The sequence below is a fragment of the Thermobia domestica genome, chromosome 9 (assembly GCF_964235325.1).
Source record: "Thermobia domestica chromosome 9, izTheDome1.hap1.1, whole genome shotgun sequence".
Taxonomy (NCBI): Eukaryota; Metazoa; Arthropoda; class Insecta; order Zygentoma; family Lepismatidae; genus Thermobia; species Thermobia domestica.
In genome coordinates, this window is record NC_137462.1 from 185,186,645 (window position 1) to 185,209,657 (window position 23,013).

Consider the following 23,013-nt stretch of genomic DNA (forward strand, 5'->3'; position numbering starts at 1 on the left):
GCATCCCTAGTAGTAAGTCAGTGAAAAACTTCTTATATCAAGGGGTCTTGCCTTCCCCCCCCCCAAGCCAAATCTGAAATGACGCTACTGCTCTGCAACTTATTATACTTTGTGAGGCTCCTACATGATACATGAGAAAGGAAGATGGGGCTCCCAAGTGAGGCCCCTGCAGGTGCCCTACCCCCCCTAGCCCCACACTGCTCGGACCATAAGTCAATGGCATTTTATTATTGAGTTGTTAAAAGAAAAATGAAGAAGAAAAATATAATTTTGAAAGAATAATAGTTACCTGTCAATACATTTTGTTTTAGACGCATTATCTCCTTCTCGTCTCGGCGTCGTCGTCGACATGAATGGTTAAACAGTTGCATGACAACATACATTTATTGCGCTATTGAAATATTGTTGTTTACCGTAATCCATTCTTGTTTTCGGAATCCGAACACAGAGGAAGATTGCTTTGGCATCTGCCTACTCCCCTTTACCCTGAAGGATATCGGTATAGGATGTATTTTCATTATCAATTATTCCTGTGATTTTAGTTACTTGCCTCTGATCTTTAAGGTGCGATTCAAATTCTTTATTGCTAGGTATCTCATACCATAGCAACAAAGTTTTTCTAGAAATATATTAGGATTTACTAAATCAAAGGCTATTGTTCCTTTTGCTCAAGCGCACTAACTTTTTGTGTAACTTCGCTCGCGGTTACATCTTCAATGTTCAGCACTTTTCATTGAGTTGTGAAATAAATCTCTTTTACACACTATCTAGTTAAGGGTCAATATAATGCCCGCTCCAGATGATATCATTCACAGACCCAAGAAATTACACTCGATTAATTTTAACGAAATGGGTCCAAACTTCCCTAACCCTAAGTTAACCCTAAAGTATTCTACTTTACTTTTCCCTACCCTACTCAACTCTGACCCTACACCAATTTTACTCTTCTACTTATCGATGCGCAGTTGGAGCGTGTATTGTTAAGTTTACCCCTAGTCTACAGTAGTAAAAATAAAAAACTGCTTAAAGAACAAAAACACTTTAAAAGATGAAGAGAGCTCCCTTGTGGCTAAGCGGTTAGCATGCATGTCTTTGGTGCGGGAGACCATGGTTGGATTCCAGGCGAGCTCGTGGTTCGGATTCCGTTTAGCTGTAGGTTCACGTCTCATATACCCTTCATACTGAAAGGTATGCTAAAGTCAATCAAAACATAAAAGAGACGAGTTTTCTTTCTTTCTTTTGCTAAAGCCACACCATTGCTGATCATTTATATATATATAATGGAATATTCTCATCTGTAGGGCTCAGGGCTTGTAAATACAGACTGTAAATCTATACTTACTTATCTCTGTCCTGAATATCAAATGCAAGGCAGTGAGAATTTTCATATGTACTTTCCAGTAATGCCATTAAATGCAGTTGTCATTCGCTGCATTATTCGATGTAAAGACGTAAAAGACTGGCAATGAACGGGCAAATGAAGAACTATAGAAACAAATGAAGTCTGAAATCTAACTGGACACTCAGTAATTTTAGGAGAATCTATGATTTATTAATTACGGTACTCCATCATGATTTCGTAAGAAATCTTCGCGGGCGAAATTTCAGTGATAAATTATCCCTTATATTAGGAGTATTTGATTGTTAAACTCAGTTATTTCAGTTTCGAGCGTTATCTGATCTTAATGGCTGCATAAAATTATAGAATCTACAAAAAATATATATTACTTGATTTAAGAATTGGATTGTGTAGGTTAATTACAATATATCGGGCTCACATGTATTATGAGGTGGAAATACGAAGTGTAAAGTGTGCTTCTTTTCTTTACCACGTCATGCTTCATAAGAACCCATGATCAAATAAAGTGCTATGTAAAGGTAGTGTGCAAAATGATCATACGAATGTCACAAAGCTGTCACACACAAGGCATATGTTTTTTATGCCATATGAGGTGTTTTTTCACTATCCTCGTTTATGTATATATCAACTGTCGCTGACGCCCTTGCTCCTTATTGATAGACCCTCGCGTATCATCCGCCCCTGCTGCACTTCTGTTCTGAATCAGTTAGATAAAATTGTCTTTTTTAAATGACACCTAGCAGAAGTTGGTTCGTGATGTTAGCACTGTTGTTTTTATATATGTTCACAGATTTTTTTAAAAAAAATATTATATTTGATTTTTTTTAAAAAGCGTTACATATTCGATTCAAATTTGAATTTGAGTTAATACTCGAATAAATGAAAATTAAAAACAAAATTGTGTAGAACAAATTAACTTTATAACTAAGAATAGCAAATAAATCCATCTTCCACATGTTTGGAAGTACCATGAGAAATAATACGGAGTTGACGAAACTTAGTTTACAAAATTTTCAGTCGAAAGCAATCGTTCTTTCAGAAAAAAATGTCCCGGCGGGGCCACTCTGAATATTCTGGGGGGGGGGCACTGCTGGTACTCTTCTATTTATTATATTATAGACGTATTAGTTTGGTGTCCTCCGGGGGCAGTGCCCCCAAAATACATGTCTGGAAGAAACACTGGTCGAAAGTGTTTATAAATTCCGATTCAATTCAAATAAAAAAATTCTTCCATTTTTGAAGAAGGGAACGAACTTAAAATGCTGACCGCATTACCTCTCTGTATTGCTAAACTAATACGCTGAAATAAAAATTGTGCACTTTTCGTATCTCCCGTCTTAAGATTTAAATTCGACCCAATTTCCTTTAGGAAATCCCTGGCTTCCCGACTAAAAATTTCCATAGTTTCTGTAGCAAAGACGATGAACACATGATCTTTTAATTTTGAAAATTTCGTGTGTATTTGCTTACAGGTTGTCTCAGCAGCATTTCCTGCCTCTTTACATGATGATGGTAAATGAGAAGGTGCAAAAGTGTCAACACATGTGATATCCCATACCAGTCGTTGCCCCATTTTCCAACGGGTTAATGTCATTCCCTCTGGTCGTTTCCCATCATCTCTGGACATTCCAGATGGTTCTAAAATACTTGGGATATCAATACTGGCAAGAGCTCGTCTTATTATATTATTTAGCTCTCCATGACAAGAAATTCGACCTCCACTCAGCTAGAACAGCTTAGTGCATGTAAGCCTTTTTCATCAACCTGTTCCTGACGTGTGCATTTGAAACTATGGCAGATATTTAAACCGAGACGTAGAGCGACACAAATTTGAAACGTGTTGTTGTCCAAGAAAGTTCCAATATTTTTTGACGGTGTAGCCTGTAGCCATGCACCAGACTCTTTTCTTTGTAAAGATTTAAAACGGGCTATCACAGATTGTGTTTGTTTCAGCTCTCGTAAAATAAATCACAATCATTACAGCAACTCTTCCTTTAAGAAACACTTTCTAAGGCGCTAAGAAAGCATATCTTGTTAAGATAAATTAATGTACGTATGCATCCATAAAATGGGATAGCATTAAGTTTCGTTCATAAGTATCACGAAATACACTAGTAACGTTAAAACTCACCTGAAAAATTTACATTTTAATGTAATACTAGAAGGATTTGATCTTTGTCATCTCTTAGAAATATACTACTAGTCTATGAAGAGAAGAGGACAAAGAATAAAATCTGAAACCAATGTTGTTAAAAAATAGCTATTTTATAACATCCTTATCTGAAACCCATAGATTGGGGTTGGCAAGATGGCGTAGACTGTTCTACACAATGGAGCGTCATGCTCTTCAATTATTTCAATTTAATTTTTCACAACAATTTCAACTTTGGACATAATTTACTGTATCACAATTTTGATAGTGTTTTACATAATTTTTTGTATGTTCTACGCTTCTGCCTTCCTCTTTAATTTACAAACTAGTGTGGAAACAGAACTATTTGAAACAGGCCAATTTGTCCATTTTGGAACAGGCCATCTTCTACAATTATAATAACTACAAAAAGATTTAAAACAATTCTAGTGAAGCAGTCAACTTGGCCTTAGTGCTGCGACTTTTTAATTATAAAATCTCCCGCGAGGGAGATGAATAGAATAGAATAGAATCCATAGATTATTTGTGTAATAAACTTTATATGCAAGTTCCAGTTCATACATCAGTTATCAGTGCGGATTTAGGTAAAATCGATCAACTATCGACCGGATATTTGTCTTGTCTTGTCTTCATCACTCTAAAAAAGTGTTTGAAAAAGGGCACCAGGAAATAACCAGTTTGTGCCATAAATGCTGAAAAGAATATAGTTGTGAGTTAGATAATTTCTTCAGTAAGCACTAGGGAGATCAATAATCGTTGGTATACCTTTTTTTATAATGTAATTCCGGTTTTTTTTAAAGAAATTGTATTAAAGCCTTGATTGGCATTCGTTGATTTGTTGCTAAAATGTATTTATATGAGAAAGGAGCACATCCTAAATGAATATAAAGTAGATTTAAAAATTGAGATCTAAACGATTCAAAAAGTTCACATTCGAAGAGAATATGATTCATGGTCCCAATGCCTCTATCACACCAACAATGATATGTGGGTTTTTTCTTAATTTGGAATAATTTTAATGGAGTTAATGCAGTTCCAAAGAGTAGACGATAGTAAATGATAATATCTTGTCGAGTCCAAAATTTTATGTGAGACTTAAGTTGATCTTGTAACGATGAAGAAATAGACCAATAATATTTTCCCGGTAGGGTATTATCAGCATCATCCCATTTAAGTGATTCATCATTATGAAATTGTTTTACTTTGTGAAAGAAATTCCGAGGCGACATTTTAATGTTTGTTGGAGTTCCTGTTATACATGATTGCTTAGCCAAATTATCAATAATATTGCTACTTTCTTCTATGTTAACATGTGCCTTTATAAAAGAAAAGTTAATTTGATAATTGTTTTCAGTCATTCTTTGATATTTAGGAGTAACCATGTTGTTGTTTTATCCCAATTAGTCGATTGTAACATCATAAGCACACTCAAGGAGTCTGAACATATCACAGATTTTTTGATTTCATGTTTTTTAATGTATAATAACGCCTGTCTAATGGCGAATGCTTCTCCTTCAAAAATAGAGACTTCTTTAGGTAATTTAAATTGAAGGGTAACTTCTTTCTTTGGGATATACACCGCGGCTCCAACATTAATATCTTTATACTTAGAAGCGTTTGTATAGATGAAAACTGTTTCTTCGTCGAAACGTTGCTTGAAGTCTTTCCAAATATTTTGGTATATTTTAACCTTTAAATCCTCATTTGAAATTGGAATGTAAATAGGTTTTAAAACTGTTATTTGTGTCATATTTGATATATAACTCCATGCAAAACAGGGTAACGAAGGTACTTTATGTATCATTGAATAAATATTTTTAAAATGAAAATATGCTTGTACAATCCAAGGGAAATTCCTGGTATATTCCTTTTTTAAAAAAATAATAATTCAAATTGTTGTAGTTGTATTGGAATAGGAGAATTAGACTTGACAAAAATATTTATTAAAAGAGTTGATGCGAATTTGGAGAATAGTACAGGTAAAGGTATATATTCTGCTTCCTTTAGAATAGCCCGTTTAGGGCAGAATGATGGCTGAGAAAAAATAATTTTAATAATATTATATGTTGCTTGTTCTAAATCCTGATAACATAAACCAGATCTGTTGTACAATAGGCTACCGTAAGATATTTTCGATATGTATCCGTGGTGTAAAATTGATAGTAAGGTAAAAGGATTAATTCCCCATTTTTTCGACGAAAGACACTTAAGTAAATTATGATATTTAAACTGCTCTTGTACTAAATATTGAATTTGAGTTTTCCAGTTTAATTTCTGATCCATTCTGACTCCTAAGTAAGTAATATATTTTTTGCAATATAGTTTATTATGTTGAAATTGTAATTGAAAATTTTTAATGTTTGTTTTTCCTGGAAAATATGATAAACTTAGTTTTTTTTAAAAAATTTAAATCCAATCCATTCTTGGTCATCCAATTATTGATTTCTTGTAAATGATTTTCCACCTGTGGAATTGATCGTTCAATGTTTTTAGAATATGAAGTCAGCAATATGTCATCAGCATAACTAGTAATCTTACTGTTCTGCCAGTATCTATTTATCAGATCCACTATATAAATATTAAATAATAGAAGGCTTAATTTGCTCCCTTGAAGGAGACCTAATGAGGTATTTCTTGACTCTGAATAAGCATTTCTTACTTTGATGAATACCTGTCTGTTTATTAAAGTATTATGAATAATTCTGATTATTTTACTTGAAATTTTCAATTTATGCATTTTTTCTATTAAAATATCTAAATTCACATGATCATAAGCACCAGTAATATCAAATGAGATAGTCAGAAGAGCTCCTCTTGTTAAAAAGGTTTTATAAATGTCTAGTGTTAAATTCGTTAATGCATCATACGTAGAGAAGTTGTTTCTAAAACCTGTAATTTGCGAATACTTGTGAATATTCTAAGAACCAATTTGATCTATTAAGTATTAAATTTTCAAAAATTTTATATGCGCACGATAAAAATGCAATTGGTCGGAAATTATTTGAAGTGACTGAATCTTTGGAGTTCTTTGGAACAGGTAATATCAGTATTTTTTTCAGCTTAAAGGAATATGTCCAGTATTCCATATATGATTGTAATACTCTAATAGAGATTCTAATCCTAAGTAAGGAAGATTTTTATAATGAGGGTATGAGATTCCATCTAGACCAGGCATAGTATTTTTATGGATATTTTTAGCACCACTTCTAATTCTGCTATTGTAAAGTTTTTATCAAGTTCTTCATTATTGTTGGAAAATAAATATTGTGAAAGAAGACAACGATCATTATTAACGGTACATGGAGTTAATTTATTATGAAAAGACGGCAGCTATTCTAAATTTTGCAAATCGATTTGGATATCCTGATGTCCATGATACGGTTGAATTTTTTTCCAAAAATGCCAAATTTTATAAGATGGTGTACGATCTGAAATGTTATTACAAAATTCTTGCCAACTAGATCTTTTAGTATTGTATATATTTTTTTTTGGTTTGAGCTTTTTGTCTTTGATATTGAAAAAAGGATTCAGGAGTACGTGTAGATACAAATTGTTAATTAATATAATCGTATTATTTACATACTTTTGACAAATATTATTCCACCAGATAGGTCGACGTCTAAATGTTTCCTAAGATTTATTTTTTCGAAAATATTCCTTATGATTCTCATTACGTAAATATGAAACCATTTTTTTTATGATTTTAAATAAATTATCAGGGTTATTATTTTGTGATAAATGCATTTGAATTGTGTTTTGATATTCTAACCAAGAAATATTTGCAGAGATTTTTTGTAATTTAGATTTAAAACAATTAATATATGCTTGGTAAGTATTTTCCTTTGTTTTTCCATGTGAAATGTAATGAGTTTTAAAAACAATAGGGAAATGGTCGCTGGGACACGTATGATAGTAAGTTTGCCAATCTGTTTCCAAATAATAAACATTTTTCGTTAACGTAAGATCTGGTGCTGATAAATTATTAAATTGTATTCTGGTAGGTGATCCATTGTTAAGAAATATGTATGATGATTTCAACAATTCTGCAAGAAATTCCCTTCCTCCTGATAAGCGGATATTTATCATTCGACAAATACTTCAAAAAAAGGAAAGGAAGAAAGAAAAAGAAAGAAAAGAAAAAGAAAAAAGGGAGAGAATTTAATACCCCGGAAAATAAATTATATTGATTTTAGAAACGTCTACGACTTGGTTAGAAGGAAAACATTTTACAACATTTCTACAGAATTTGGAATACCTAAAAAACTAGTTAGATTAATTTAAATGTGCTTAAATGAATCTCAAAGGAAAATCCGAGTAGAAAAATACCTCTTCATGAGCTCTCACGTTTAGAATGGCCTGAAACAGGGAGATGAGTTGTCACCGTTCTTATTCAACTTTGTTCTCGACTATGCTATAAGGAAAATCGAAGATAGCAACTAGAAGAGCTTTTAGTTGAATAGTATTCACCAGGTTATGGTATATGCTGATGATGTTAATAAAGAATGATAGGAGAACAATAGAAAGAAATACAGAGGTTATATTTATTTACTAATTTGCTGAGAGAAAGAACTTCAGAGCCAATTGAAGTCTTACCTTTTGCCTGTATTCATAGACGATGCACAATCAAGATTCAAAGTGTGTCTTGAGTAAAACTTAATCTTCGATAAAATTTTATTATTAAGGTAACTACTTATTCCTAAACATTTTGAAAATTTCTCATCGAAAATGCAATATGGTCAAGACTACAGTTCTCATCTTGTAGAAAATATTGGATTATTCATACTGTCATCTTTCCTAACCATTGGTTATATCTATGAGTGGGTGCTTCTCAAGTTTAGACACACTACACTTTTCAAAATTTACAGGTAAAATTCAAAACTACATGGAAAGAGATGTTTGTAAGAAACAAATTTCAAAAGGCAGAATTAAAAACAAAGTAAAACAGAGGTTCCGAAAACATGCGAAAATTAAATTTCGTCCTTATTTCTCCAAAACTATTAGTCGTAGAGCTGATACAAGAGGTGATCATAAAGATCAATAAGACTTGATTCAGTGGTTCAATCTATTTCATAGTACGGATTTTTTTTTAGCACATCCTTTCTCCACCAACCCCCAGTCAGTTATGATACGGTTCTTAAATAGCTTATAGGTAGATATTTAATTTTTTTTAAATATTTTTCGCGACCTTCATATATACCTCTCGGAATTCACTAGACCTCGATCCCAGCATAAGAACCATGCTCTATTCCTCTATTAAAGTATTTAAATTACAATCCTGGGTTAGGAGAAAGACAAAGGGTTCTACACAGAGATTCTTTTCTGCACAGAATTGCCGAAATATAAAACACCATCTTTCAGAAATCTACTTTGCCTTTCTCACACAAGACTGTAAGTTGGATATTTGGATACAGAATTGCTAACTTCCTTGACGATCACCTATCAGATCAGCTCTGCGACTGAGAGATTTCGAGAAATAGGTTCCAAAGTTTATTTTCCCATATTTTGGACACCTTGTTTCCCCACAACGACCAGTTTTCGACCCATATGTACTGGCTCTTTTAATTCTTGATTTGATGCCAGGAATGTACAGCCTATGAACGGTAAATTTTAATTTTAATTAATAGGTAAAGGTAAGTAGTAAATATTTATATTTTTTAGTTTTCAATAATAATAATAATAATGCAGTTTTCTAGATTCTTAATCGAGTAGGAGAATGCTTAGATACAAGGATTCATAAAGCATTATTGCAGTGTCAGTTGGCTTCACTTTGTAACACAAGGATATGCAGTAGCTGTCCATATCTAAAGATATGTGGTAAACAGTTTTTTTCTTTCTTATTAAGATCTGAGTTAATTAACCATAAACTATATTTTAAAATTTATTACTCATTCTTGTTTAGTTTTACTAGGGAGCGTTAAAGAAAAGTCTTCAACTTACCTTTAGTGTTGTCGCTTAAGATGAAAAGGAGGATGATCGATACGCAGCTTCACTTCTTTCTTTGCTTTCTTCCTGTATGCCACTCCAGATGGTTTCTTCGACATTATTGACTGATAGGTAACAATTCAAAATGCCTTGAAAAGCTCTCAAGCAAAACTAATAGACAAAACTGCATATAGCCTTCACTTGAAAAATCTCTTGCATTTAGACGTACAAGAAACAATTAAATACATCGAGGCGTGTAATTTATCTTTTCCGACACAAAACTGACCTCTACTTTAAAAACAATACTGCGATTGCGTAACATTACAGGGGGCGCGTCTGGGCTAAACCCTTCACCAGCAAGCAACAACAATCGGTAACTTTTCGCCCCCGCCCCTATTGATAACAGCGTTGTAAACTTCAGAGCTGTTCTCAATGGAGTTATACAAACAGACAAAACAGCTCCTTGTGGTAGGAAAGAAAAGGGGGGAAGGCGAATTCTCTGTAGTCGTCCAAGAGAACAAATGCATGCAATATTAGGTTTTTAATGTATGACATTACACCTATTTAGATGAGACTCTCTCTCTCTCTCTTCTCTCTGGAGGGAAAGGGTGCAATTTTTAAAACAATTGATATATATTCTTTCCGGTGCCCCTCCAACCACGCGCCCCCTGTGCCCTCCTAGTTACGACCCTGTTCTAGGGAAGGGAGATGAAACTCATATTACGGTAGACGAATCTGATTTCTGAGTTGAACCTATTAAGAGTATATTATATATTAGGCGATGTAGATGAAGTAGTAGTACATATCAGTATTACAAATCACTGCCGTGAACACATTCTGCAATCTGAATACATGCATATTTATAATTGGTATGTTTCTAATTAGGCATCCACAAACATCCACGTTAAAATTATATTATAATAATATAATAATATAAATAATGACTTTCCCAAAACTATGAAGAAAGAATATCAATTATGCATGACGCAACAATACTCTTATTTGAGCAAAATGATGATAATCTCAATAGCATTACAGGAATCGTTACAAAAATCTGAAGCATGCCATATAGCCTACTCTTTAGTCAACAGATGTAACCTTAAGATTGTGGAGAAAAATATTCCAGCAATTGAATTCTTTTCTTTGCTTACGAAGCATCCTCTCTCAAAAGAAAAATTGAGACACGCGGAAATACGTAGGAACAAACCATGATTCGACCAGGAATGCATTAAACTAGCAGAGAAGAGAAAACAGGCAAAATTACGTTGACTACAAAATCCGAATGAAATAACTACACAAAATTTCGTAGACATCAGGCAGGAAACTCCAAAAAATTGTAGAACAAAGGAACGCGATTTTTTTAAAGCTAAAATTAAGGAACTTGAAGACAATAGTAAAAATAAAAACATTCGGGCATGTATAAAGGGATGAACAAATTTAAGAAAGGCTATCAACCTCGTGCTTATATTAAAGAAAGCTGACGAAACAGTTCTCCCTAATACAGATAGCATTTTAAATAGATGGAAAGACTTCTTTGACGATTTGCTTAACACGCAACCAAAAACTAGTGTGCGTGGAGAAAGGGAGATACACACCGCAGAACCGTATATTCAAAACCCAACCGAATAGAAGTAAAAATCGATATGAAGAAATTAAAGAAACAAATCTCCGGTTGTAGACGAAATTCCGGCTGAGTTAATTTTAGCTGGAGGCGAAAAATTGTGGAACAAGATACACAAACTCATCCTCCTTATCTGAAACAAGGAAGAATTGCTACAAGAGTGGAAAGAATCAGTCATTGTTCCAATCCACAAGAAAACCGACAAAACTAACTGTAATAATTATCGAGGCATCTCTCTTCCGTCAACATCCTATAAAATCCTTTCAAACATTCTATTAGCAAGATTGACCCCATAAGCAGATGAAATTACTGGGGATTGTCAGTGTGGATTTAGACAAAATCGAGCAACTATCGACCAAATATTTACCATTCGCCAAATACTCCAAAAGAAATGGGAATACAATACCCCGGTACATCAACTATTTATTGATTTTAAAAAGGCTTACGACACGGTAAGGAAAGAAACATTGTACAACGTTCTTACAGAATTTGGAATACCAAAAATTGAATTAGATTCATCAAAGCATGTTTAAATGAATCCCAAAGTAAATTCCGGGCAGGAAAATTTTTGTCCACGAGCTTTCACGTCGAGAATGACCTGAAGCAAGATGTCGCCATTATTATTCAACTTTGTTCTGGAATACGCTATAAGGAAAATCTAAGATAACAACCAGGGCCTAGAGTTGAAGGGTGTTCACCAGGTTATGTCGTACGCTGATGATGTGAATTTAATAGGGGATGATCGGAGAACAATAGAAAGAAATGCAGAGATTTATTAAAAGCTTGCAGGGACATGGGTTTAGGCAGGGAAAACTAAATATGGAAGTGCGTCGGTATCGTAATACGGTAAATTATGAATGCGTTAAAATATTAAATAATACTTTTGATAAAGTGGATACTTTCCATTGATACTTTGAAATATCTTGGATCAATATTAACAAACGAAAATCATATTCAAGAAGAAATTAAATGTCGACTAAAAACAGGAAATTCGTGTTGTTATTCAGTGCAAAAATTCTTGTCGTCGCGTTAATTAGCCATAAAGTTAATTAGCTTACGAAGCACGAGTAGATGCCTAGGCAGATACTAAAAATAGATGAAATGCGCATTTACTGAAAAGATGGATTCTACTGACATTCGGTAGTCTATATACTCTTCGTATGGGAGGGCCTAGGAGAGAGGAGGAGATAAGATTTCACATCAGGTTACGTAACGCACAGTCGCACACCTTCATTTTCATTTTCATTAAAAATGGAAAAGGCAAGAAAAACCAATTTCATCTCACTTTCCTTTGTGGCAGTCGGACACAAATATCACATTTATCTGAAAAAAAAAAAAAACTTTTCTAATCGGATGGGGGGACATATCCTCCCATTTCCCCGGAATTTGTGCCCGTACCTACAGCTGAGACAACTTTACAGCATTAGGAGAGGGGCATATCCTCATCTGGCATTTATTGCAATTTGTGCCCAAGTAGCAGAAGTGGAATTAATACATATTGATGAGACTACTAAACGTACTACAGCACGAAGTTCAGTTTGGAATACATCAGAATACGGTTCTTTTTAAAAGTTGGAAAAGAAAAGAGAAATCAATTTCATCTTACATTCCTTTGTGGCAGTCGGACACAAATCATCACACTTATCCCCCAAAGCACTTTTTACGTCAGATTATTGGGGGGCAGTCCCTCCCAGGTACATGTTCCCCTCGTACCCCCGGCATTTGCGCCAGTGCTCAAGGCAAGAACTTGAGATACATATTCACGTATGAATATGTTCCAAATCTTCTTACACTTACACATATAGATTTTTAATTTGAAAGTGGTTGCCTCCCCTGATAAGACAAATGAATTTGTAAATGCGTGTGAGCAACATGTGAGAAAAGTGTGTATGAAGGAAAATTATGGCATTTAAAAACGATTTTAATATTTTTGTAGGTTCTGATAATGGTATTTTGAAAGGTAAGGGTAAAATAATGTCAGGTTTAAATCATACTTAGCGATATATTTTTATGCAAACTTTTCCATATTATGGGCTATTACCTAATTATATTTCACACATGAATTTACACGAAGGTATGAATAGCACATTTATATTTTTTTCGTCAGTGTTCTGTATTGAAATATGTTTTCAGTACAGGTTTACCATAAACGAAACTGTGGATGTGCAATATTACTACCAATCATGCACTTTCATCTAGCAGATTCCACTTCCAAAAGTTTAAAAAGGTTCAAATTAACATTGTGGGAACACTTCGAAAGCTTAACAGGTAAAATTTGTATTTTGGTTTAATTTTGGCACACTACATTCTAGAAAATTTACAACCTTGTTTTTGTCTAAATTGTGATAAAGAAAGAAGACAACGAGCCTTGCGGGGTTTCTAACCCTGTTCGCTCGCTCAGCTATATTTGCTAAAGTGAGTAATTTTGGCCTCCCGTAATTAAGAATTTATCCCTTATGTGTTCTTACTTTCATATAGCCTACCTTATCTTCAATTACTCCTGTTTGTTTTAGGCTTTCTCTATTCAGTGTTAATCGCAATGCTTCCTTTCCTCTTTCCTATGTCCGTGTGCATCTATATAATATTACGACGAAAAATTATTCCCTTCGGCAAGTCTTTACTTTGGGCAAGGCAGTGACAATAACCAATAAATCTGATCCGGTTCCCGCAATTATAGTTACAGTTCCCAAGAAGGAAAGACATAAAACAACGTGCCCTGCGGGGCTCTAACCCGCCTTCACTTGCTGACGCTCGCTTGGCAATAATATGTACTGACAGTATATCACTGCCTTGCCCAAAGTAAAGAGTTACCTTTCCTTCGAACTATTAAGTGTTCCAAACTACAATACTTAGAAATTACTAAAACAATGAATCCTTATCATCTTATTCTTATGTAGGATATAGCCTACCTTCGAAACTGCTAATAAAAGGGCATTTATTCCGAAGTTGGGCGTCCGCTTTCGCCAAGTTTTTTCGCTGTTATCTCTTTCCCACACTTTCTGCAATTTGTTATTAGGTTCATTAATCCGTGCTCTTCACAAACTTTTAAAAGATTTTGCTCGTTATCAATGTATTGCTTCACAAATGTTAAATCTGTTAGTTCATTGCCCTTGTACATTCGCCATGTTGATAACATAAATGCTTGTTTCCTTCCCACAATGCAACTGTTCGGTTACCTTGCGCCAAGTAGTTCCCTCCGCTCGCCGTATAGTCCCCCCATGGGTAAGTCTTTACTTTGACTCCAACTATGACTTTAATCGGTTCTTATAGGTTCAGTTACTTCCTGGAACTGTTTGTGCGTGAGTCACTTGTTGGAACTGTTCGTGCCTTTGGTGTGACGTCTTAGTTCATATTTTTCCCACTAGGTGTCTGTGTAGTCATATGGTAGTTTGTTAGTATGATGTCACATGTTCTGTGTGCATGTATGTGTGTGCTGCTGTTTGTGGCATGCGGGAAGCGCGTAATTGAATTGGTTGAATTGAGTTAGAGAAAACCTATCATAGTTGTGGTCTAAAGCTGAAGATATTTTCGACGTATTGTAAAAGTGGACGTTTATTGGTTTCTTGTTTGTAATAATAGCAAGTGTGCTCGGTTTAATAAAACGACGTGTGTGCGGAAAGGAACATTTTTCAGTAATGTTGAGTATTGTGCATGTGTTCTTGGTATCTTATTTTTTCGTGTGTGGAATCAGCAGTTATGAGTTCATTATTCATGAGTGTTCTCCTATGGCGAAATGGTGAGTGTTTTCTTTTTTTAATTCATATTATTTTTATTCTTGATTTGTTTTGCATTTGAGTATTAGGCAAAGTATTTGGTTTGCTGCTGCTTGTCCTATTGTCTTGTTGAGATGTAATTTTTTTTTTTCTTTGTCATGCACTGATTTATGATTAGAGACGAGTGTTTTTTTTTTTTTAATTTTTCCCTAATTATCTTAGCTTTATAGTAGTGGTGTGATTATTTATTATTATTTTGGATGTTTTTATGGTACTTGAGCGGGGGGTTTGGGGGGCGGTAGCCCCCCATTTAGATCTCAAAATTCATAGTCACCGCTTCACCTGAATTGATGTTTAGTAACATTGTGGCCCTTGTACTTATAGTATAATTCTTAACATCGTACATTACTTTCACTGTGTTAGTAATTGTAATCGATTCATGTGATCCGGTTCCGGGAGCAGTTTAGGAATGATTCCTAAACTGCTCCGGGAACTGGATCACATGAATCGGTTGAAGTCACAGTTGGAGTCAAAGTAAAAATTTGCCGTCCCATGTTTGTAACCGCTTATATATAACAAATAAAGAGATTTTTCGATACTCTTATATATTATCAAGCACACAAACGATCAAATTATCCATATCTTTCCTGTAAATTTTAAAAATTTTGCTGGAAACGGACGCCCATCTTTGGAATTTAACCCAATAAAAGTTCCTGAGTAATATCATACTTCTTTGTGGCGTTAACAGGGGCGTTTGAGGGTGGTTTCCTATGAAGGACATGTCCGTAGGACGTAAAAAGTATATATGAAAATACTTCTTTCCTGTGTGCTAACTATTCAATGGGTACTTGATTCACAAAAAAATGAATTTCTTTTAGCATTGCATGTACTCATTGCCTTAGAAAATGTTCTTAAAGAAAAAGTTCCATTAGTAGGTTCAGATTGACTTTACGAGAGTTGATTATAAATTCAGTGTGTAGATGTATGGCGTAAGAACTGCAGTGCATTAAGCACAAACCAACTTGTGCTATGTGCCCACTAAAAAGCACGAATACTATTTAACCGAGTCAAAGGAGGAGCGCGCCATGGGGAGCAAGAACACAGCGAGGAGGTGCGTCCATACTTGCCAGGCGTGTCAGTGACGCTAGGTATACGGTACGCGTAAATGAGGATAGTGGAAAAACACTTCATACGGCACAAAACATTCATTGTGTGTCGCAAAGTTTTCTGACACTTTATCATTTTGCACATTGTCTTGATGTAGCACTTCCTTTCATCATGTCTTTGTTATTGAGTATTATATTATACAGTGTATACTTTCCATTTAGTACCTCTATCTTATTGTACATTTAATGTATATCATTCAGATATATTTTTATTACCTGTAAGGGGGAGCGCGGTGGCGCAGTAGTAGAGCGTTCACCTCCGGTGCTTGGGGTCCCTGGTTCGATCCCAGCTCGAGCCGTGTGGACTTTGTGGTGGACAAACACCGTGCTCGTGTGTTTTCTCGGGGTTCTCCCGTTTCCTCCCACTTTCTTCATTTCACTCATTTCTCATTATCACCGTCTCCGTTAGCCTAACCGGCATAATCGTGGGACGTTAAACTTAAATATTTCATTTTCATTTTATTACCTGTAAAATATTATTACAGAATCAAATACACTACTACTTCCCTGAATTTTAGGATTTATGCCCCCATAACATGGGATATCATCAAAAATTTTGCCCAAGTTCACTTCATTAATCTCAGATGCATGTCCTCTTTTATTGTTTACGTTTACAGCAGAATACACATCCTACGTTAGTTAATAACGTAGTGAGTTTGAAGCACTGTAATATTATACTCTATTGCGTGTCCACCTTGTATCGCATCAATCCGCAGTCCGGTATTGGGCAAGTCTTTACTTTAGGCAAGGCAGCGACAATAACCGATTAATCTGAAGCGGTTCCCGCAGTTACAGTTCCCAAGAACGAAAAACAGAAAATAACGTGCCCTGTGGGGCTCTAACCCGCCTTCACTCGCTTACGCCCGCTTGGCAATACTATGTGTATCAGGAACGGCAACGACATTAGCGACGAATATCTATGTGAATAAGGAACAACAAAGAAGCAGTGGCAACCCGTGAATAATATTAACAGTGACAGCATATCACTGCCTTGCCCAAAGTAAAGAGCTACCCGGTATTGAATAATTTTTATTATCTCCCCCACTCTTGCACATATAAGAACTCCAGTATTACTTACTTCACAAAATATAGTTGAGAGCGCGAAGGGGCTTAGAATGCCCCGCAGGGTTCGTTGTTTCTTACCTTCATCACTATGTAGTCAAAAACTAGGTACTCGATTTTGAAGCCATGAAACAAGTAGGGGGAGATTCTAAATGCCATCCCAAGAATTTAACATCGGTTTTCTCCCTTGTTAATCAACCTACACTGATGATCATTATTAGCATTTTTGTTATTCCCATGATGATATTTCATTTGATTCTGTTCATTTTTCCGTAAATTTAGCATTTTAGGCCAACCATTTGCGTCAGTCAACCCGTTTTAGTTTTACAAGTGTAGGGTTACTAACTAGAGAAAATCATTACAAGTGTTTTACTATGGATAAAATAAATGAGTGCATCTGAAAGATGACTATTAGATACTATTTTTCACCGGCGGTGTACTGGAGCTGTATATTATGTTTGCAAGTGGAAAGTTACTAGTGTGAAAACATGACAAGTGCTGTTGATAGACGTATCATTGCGAAAACTTACTTGTGTTCACAATCCTCGCTTACGCGTATACCTACCGTCGCTGACGCGCCCTCTCCCTTTGGACGTACAGTCACTTTAACATTATCAAGCATTGCACAGTACACATAGTAAAAGCACTCTGAGTCATTATATATACTTATAACCCTGTCCGCGTCTGCTTTTGCAACTCTCTTGGTTGCAGAGATCTATTTTAGCTATATGGTTAGGGTCACCACTTAAGACTTTAAAATATAGGCGCTAGACCTAAATTTTAGGTCTTGTGTCTTTTTCATTTACTTGCCTTAGCTCTGAAATTCATCATCATCATCACGAAACTGCGACTATGCAGTAACTAGTTGACAATAATGTTACGAACCTAGCTAATCCCAACGGTAACAGCTATATTTGTAATATTAAAATTATTATTATCGTTATCTGTTCTGCAATTATACATGAATTACGTAATGTAACTTATTTCGTTGAATAATTCTTCAAGAAATTCTTTTCATTCAAATGGAAATACAAGAATCCCATGACAAATTCCTAAAAAAGAATTAAACAAAAATGTTTGAAAACGATATTTTTTGAAACGTTTCTGAAAGCAAGCAAACATTGAGAACTGCAATACATACTCTGCGGAGTGTATTTTATTAAGAATAAGACTAAAGCTCACTCTAACTTTCCAAAGGTAGGACAAATACCTCAAAACGTTTACATAATTAGGACAAAAGCTTACTAAAAAGAAAAAACTTCCTTAGTGCTATCTTACGCCAAAAGTACTATGTACTGTTCAAATTTAAAGTTTCTATCTTAAGTTGTTTGGTCTAAGCGTTGATCAGTCATTCAGTCAGGACGTCTTTAATATGTAGAGATAATCATATTAAAGAAGGCGTCACACTAATGTTTCTTGTTACCGTACATTTGTTTAGTTTGGTACGGTATACGTTAGATTAGTAGCTAGTTATAGTAGTTATAAGCAGTTCTAATTTCAGAAGATTTTCTTAAGGGGGACTTCCATTCACGAGGAGTGAAAGCAGTACTGCGAAAATAGCGGTAGCCTAAATTGAACAAAATTGGAGATATAGACTCTACTCAGGGAGAGAATTTCTCCTGGGCTACAGTCTGAAATCATCACTGGTTATAAGTGTTAGAAGTAATGGTGGTAAAGACATGAAAGATGAAAAAAAACTTCGGTTTCAAATTTGGATCCCCAATTACATAACTGTCGCTGGTTTTCGGGTTTGCATTCATTTCAGTCTGGCGATCTTATAAAAGTCGAATCCGTTCTTCGTAATCACAACGTACAAGGGCACAAAACTCAGCTATTGCTTCTAAACTATTTCAGTTGTTCGTACCTTAATATAACCCTACCTCAATCATGATTGCGGCCTTGATTAAAACGTGTTGTTCTTGTACTAATTAAGTTTATTTTAAATGTACAGTATTTTTGATTAATTTCAATTCGACGAGGCATGGAATCAATTAGTGACGAACATAAGTCAGGTTTTCTACGGAAGCTTTCCCAGACTTCTCGAACATGTTTCTTCAGAACTTCAGCACTTTTCACCCGTTTCGGTTCCCAATTCTGCACCCTTTATTGTTCATATATTTTCGATGGGGTTAAGGCCCGGGGATTTAGATGGCCAGTCGTGCTAAGAAATGTCAGGATGTCTTTGAAACCACTGTTTAGTGATTCTCGAAGTATGGAAACTGTTGTTATCTTGGACGTAATTAATGACAGACATTTCGTCTTCCGGATATACGGCCCTGACAGTTGGAACATGTGTCGTTCTAATATGTTCACATATTGTCCCGAATCCATCCTAGGCGATATGTCTACCAATTCTCCAATTCCTGCTGCTGATATCCAACCCCAGAAAGCAACGCTAATTCTTCCACTTCTTGCCCTCTTTAGATATGTTCTGGTGAATAACGAGTGCAATTGGGGCGCCACAGAGACAGTCTTCCATCTTGTGCGGAGGAGAACACTCTCGTCTGTCCAAATTACCGTAACCAAGAACTCTTTCGTAGCTGGTAGATACTGCAACGAAAACGACATTCTTCAGGCATGGTGTTCTACAGTCAATTCTTCTTTAACGGCAGGAATTCTGTGATGGATTCCCGCTTCATGAAATCGTTACTGTAACTGCTGATATGTTCAAATGCAGGTCTTGTCCAAGGGTGGAAGCAGGCTGAAAAGGATTTTTCCGACTAGCAGAGACGAGTGCATTGTCTTCCTCTGTTTTTTGGCTACTTCCTGATTTTGGGTGGTTTTGTAGCCGTTCTTCGCCCTCTTCTTGATAGCGTCGGATCCAGTATTGAACACACGCTTTGGTTCGATTAACCGTAATAGTAATATACAAACAGGGTGTCTATCGGTCACGAAATCAGAAAACGGTCATGAAAATCAAGAAAAAGTCACGAAATTTAGCCCTTGGGGTCACGATATTTTTTTTTATTTGTACACATATAAATACTGACAAAAAACTTCGTTCTATAAAACGTCAAAACTCACCACCAAAAATATCTATGGTCGGCTTTAGACGCTAGCAAACCACGCTTTTATCGCATGCATGAAAATTTGACCTGATTCGCACCCAAATTCGCTCGTGAGAATGTTACGAAATTTTATGGTTTGGTAAAGAAAAGGTCACGAAAAAGCCATGACGAAGCACTGCGACCACATTCCTACATGCTAACTATACGGCCTCTTGTTTCTTCTGAAGTATAAGACATGGTATCCTATTAAGCTGTAGCTCACCTTCGCTGTATTAACTCACAATAAATCCAATGCTCAGACTAACACCCTTTACGGTATATATCAGCAAATTAAAGCAATCCAAGTGACGTTACATTACTCCATCTTTTCTTAGTGAATATGTCAAGATTAATAGGATGAGGTTTGGTAGTGCACTAAAAGCTCTCTTGAACAAGTCAACAACATATCTCCAGTGGTCGAATTGGAAATAACGTACTACCGTTTTACTTGTATGCATAGACCTGTCTTAAGTATACTTCAACATAGTAGAGCTTATATCTTATTGTAACTTCTTCTTACAGCTGGTATGATTTTTGGCATCTTAATTTACTACCGGTATGTCGTAGTGGCCCAATTTGATCATTGCTTCTGTAATGACTGCTGCAAAGAGACATCTTAATGTGCGTTGTTTGTTAACCTGTAGGTTCTACTTTATATGGTTAGTTAGTTGATTTGGAATTTAGCGTTCCGTTCAGAACTGGCTATATGAGACGTGGATCTACAGCGTAACGTGGGATTCTAACCATATAAGCTTCAACCGAGAATCGAAACCGAGTCTCTCGTGCGAAGATGCACACCCTAACCACTCTGTTTTATATGTTCTCTGCTAACATGACAAAATTTCAAACCAGTCCCTACTTCAAAATATCTTGTATAAGTTTTATTTATTTTGCTGCTATTAGTAGCCTACTTAAGGCCTGCAAAGTACTTTTTCTCTCCAGCAAGATGGTGTAGCAGTTAAAAGTTCCAGCCAAGTGATAAGGATGGGCACACAGTGGATGATTTTATTTATTTATTTATTTATACACATTTTTGGACATTACTAGCACCTATGGCCTTTAGCCTGTTACATATGAGGAATGACGTCTCTCGGAGAGCATACACTTCTGGGAAGGGGGAAGGAAGCGGCCTGGAATATGTATGTTAGGTATCATCCGAGCATTTGCCTGGTATGAATGAGATAAACATAAGAAAAGTTTCACTCAGAATGGCTGGCCTGAAAAAGCCGTTACACCTTCTCGACCGAGTGTCCCCATCGAACACACAGTGGATGAAATATATCTTGTTTCGCAACACTTTCAATCAACAGTTTTGTTGTAGCGTTTTATATGAGATCTGATTCTCGATTATTTAATGGAAGATGAAGATGTCTGGGACATTCTCCATCTGAAATGTTGCAAAATAATATTTATCGTTTATTGTGTGGGCAGCATATATTCAACTACAATTTTACTACTTCCATCGAGATGTAATCTCACTTATAAAGAATTTGTGGTCCAAACTCCCCTCCACAAACGGAAATAATGAAACTTGTTGAATTAAACGCTTGAAACAGAATTGCTGAAAATTTCACAAGCAGCAATTACGCAATAGATGATTAGGATATTTAACCTATACACAATTACGATAATAGAGATGCTACAACTATGATCTTTTAATTGAAATGTATACGAGTAAACAAAGCGCCATATTGAACTCATACACATGCTATTTATCCTTGTGTGTTTGTGTTATTGTATGCAGAAAGTAGTATTGGCGAGGAAACGAGACAAAACGACCTCATCCAGTAGAAATAGGTAAACCTTTTTGAATACGAAGTTGAATGTTGACGATACTTCACGCGATGATAGAGGTCGAAATCTCATTCACGTGAACAACACTAGAAAAATCCCGAAGTTTACGTCGTGACCGAGGGGAATTCCCTTGTAACTATATACTTAGCATACTCGTCTTCGGCACAGAAGACCTGGGATCGATTCCTGGTGGAAGCTTATGTGGTTCGGATTCCACGTTAAGATGTAGGTCTACGTCTTAAATACCCTCGGCGCTGAACAAGAGACTAAACTCCAAACCAACCCACTAACCAACTAATTGAAGTCGGACTTGGGAGCGCCTTTCCCTGTTATAATTGGGGTATGATAGCTCAATGATAGAGTTCTTTCATTTCATTTCATAGTATTAGATCAATAATTTGATCAATAATCTTGAATTTCCAAAATCAAGTCTTCATTGTTCACACCTAATTACTTGTGAGTAGATCATAAGTATTAATTTAGATATCTAAATTGATTATAATAAGTACCCAGGCACTTGTAAACTAATATCTATAAATTATTTTTCTTGTTTTCGTCAAAAAGAAATTCATATATTGTTTCTTCTCTCTGAAAGCACTAAGAATGTATCGAAAAGAAGATTGCTTATACTGGATTTGTTTGACAGGAGTCGCTTGTTTACAGACCTCACGTGAAAGCAGCAGGTCTCTCAGAGAAGTTAACTCACGTCAACAAGGTTGGAAATATTTTTCCCTTTTACCCGGCTGACTTACTTCTTTCGTGACTGTACTATGCAAAAGAGAGGATGTAAGTACGTTGTGACTCTCCTATTGTATATTTCCTTGCAAACTGTAAAAGTAACATTTTTCTTTAATATGCGCAAAAAACACCTTTTTCTGTAAGATTAAGAATACAAGGTCAAACATATAAATTCACATTTCTTCTCCGGTATATCTCATCTAGCACAGGCAAAGTAGAAGGTCACCTGCAGTAATAATTGTTCAAAAATTAAAGCTCTTCACTATGTATCTCCTAATATTTTCTACATTCTTATTTCTTTCAGCTGTATATACTATAAGAACAAGTGCGAGAATCACATACAAATCTTTGCTAGATAATTAATACAAGCTAGCTTTGCATATATTCCTGTTCAGTTATTGGAGAGCCCGCATTGGGATGCGGCCGTGTGAGCAGGCG

The 23,013-nt window shown here is 35.5% G+C and overlaps 2 protein-coding genes across 5 annotated transcripts in view; one reads left to right on the forward strand and one right to left on the reverse strand.

The window, feature by feature from the left end:
- LOC145660498 (spermatogenesis-associated protein 17-like) overlaps positions 1–1,480 on the reverse strand; it is a 63,718-nt gene extending 62,238 nt beyond the window's left edge. Inside the window, exon 1 of one of the 2 annotated variants that reach the window (XM_081725622.1) lies at positions 1,343–1,480. In XM_081725622.1, coding sequence (XP_081581748.1) covers positions 1,343–1,410 — 68 coding nt within the window. In that variant the 5' untranslated portion in view covers positions 1,411–1,480. Of the gene's footprint in view, positions 1–289; positions 387–1,342 lie in introns of those variants that run through there. The other variant, XM_081725623.1, reaches the window with a different exon arrangement.
- Positions 1,481–12,818: 11,338 nt separating this feature from the next.
- l(2)k09848 (WD repeat domain 74 lethal (2) k09848) overlaps positions 12,819–23,013 on the forward strand; it is a 58,565-nt gene continuing 48,370 nt past the window's right edge. The window contains exon 1 of one of the 3 annotated variants that reach the window (XM_081725625.1): positions 12,819–13,015. In XM_081725625.1, the coding sequence (XP_081581751.1) occupies positions 12,958–13,015 (58 nt within the window). In that variant the 5' untranslated portion in view covers positions 12,819–12,957. Of the gene's footprint in view, positions 13,016–13,169; positions 13,324–22,592; positions 22,624–23,013 lie in introns of those variants that run through there. The other 2 variants (XM_081725624.1, XM_081725626.1) reach the window with 2 other exon arrangements.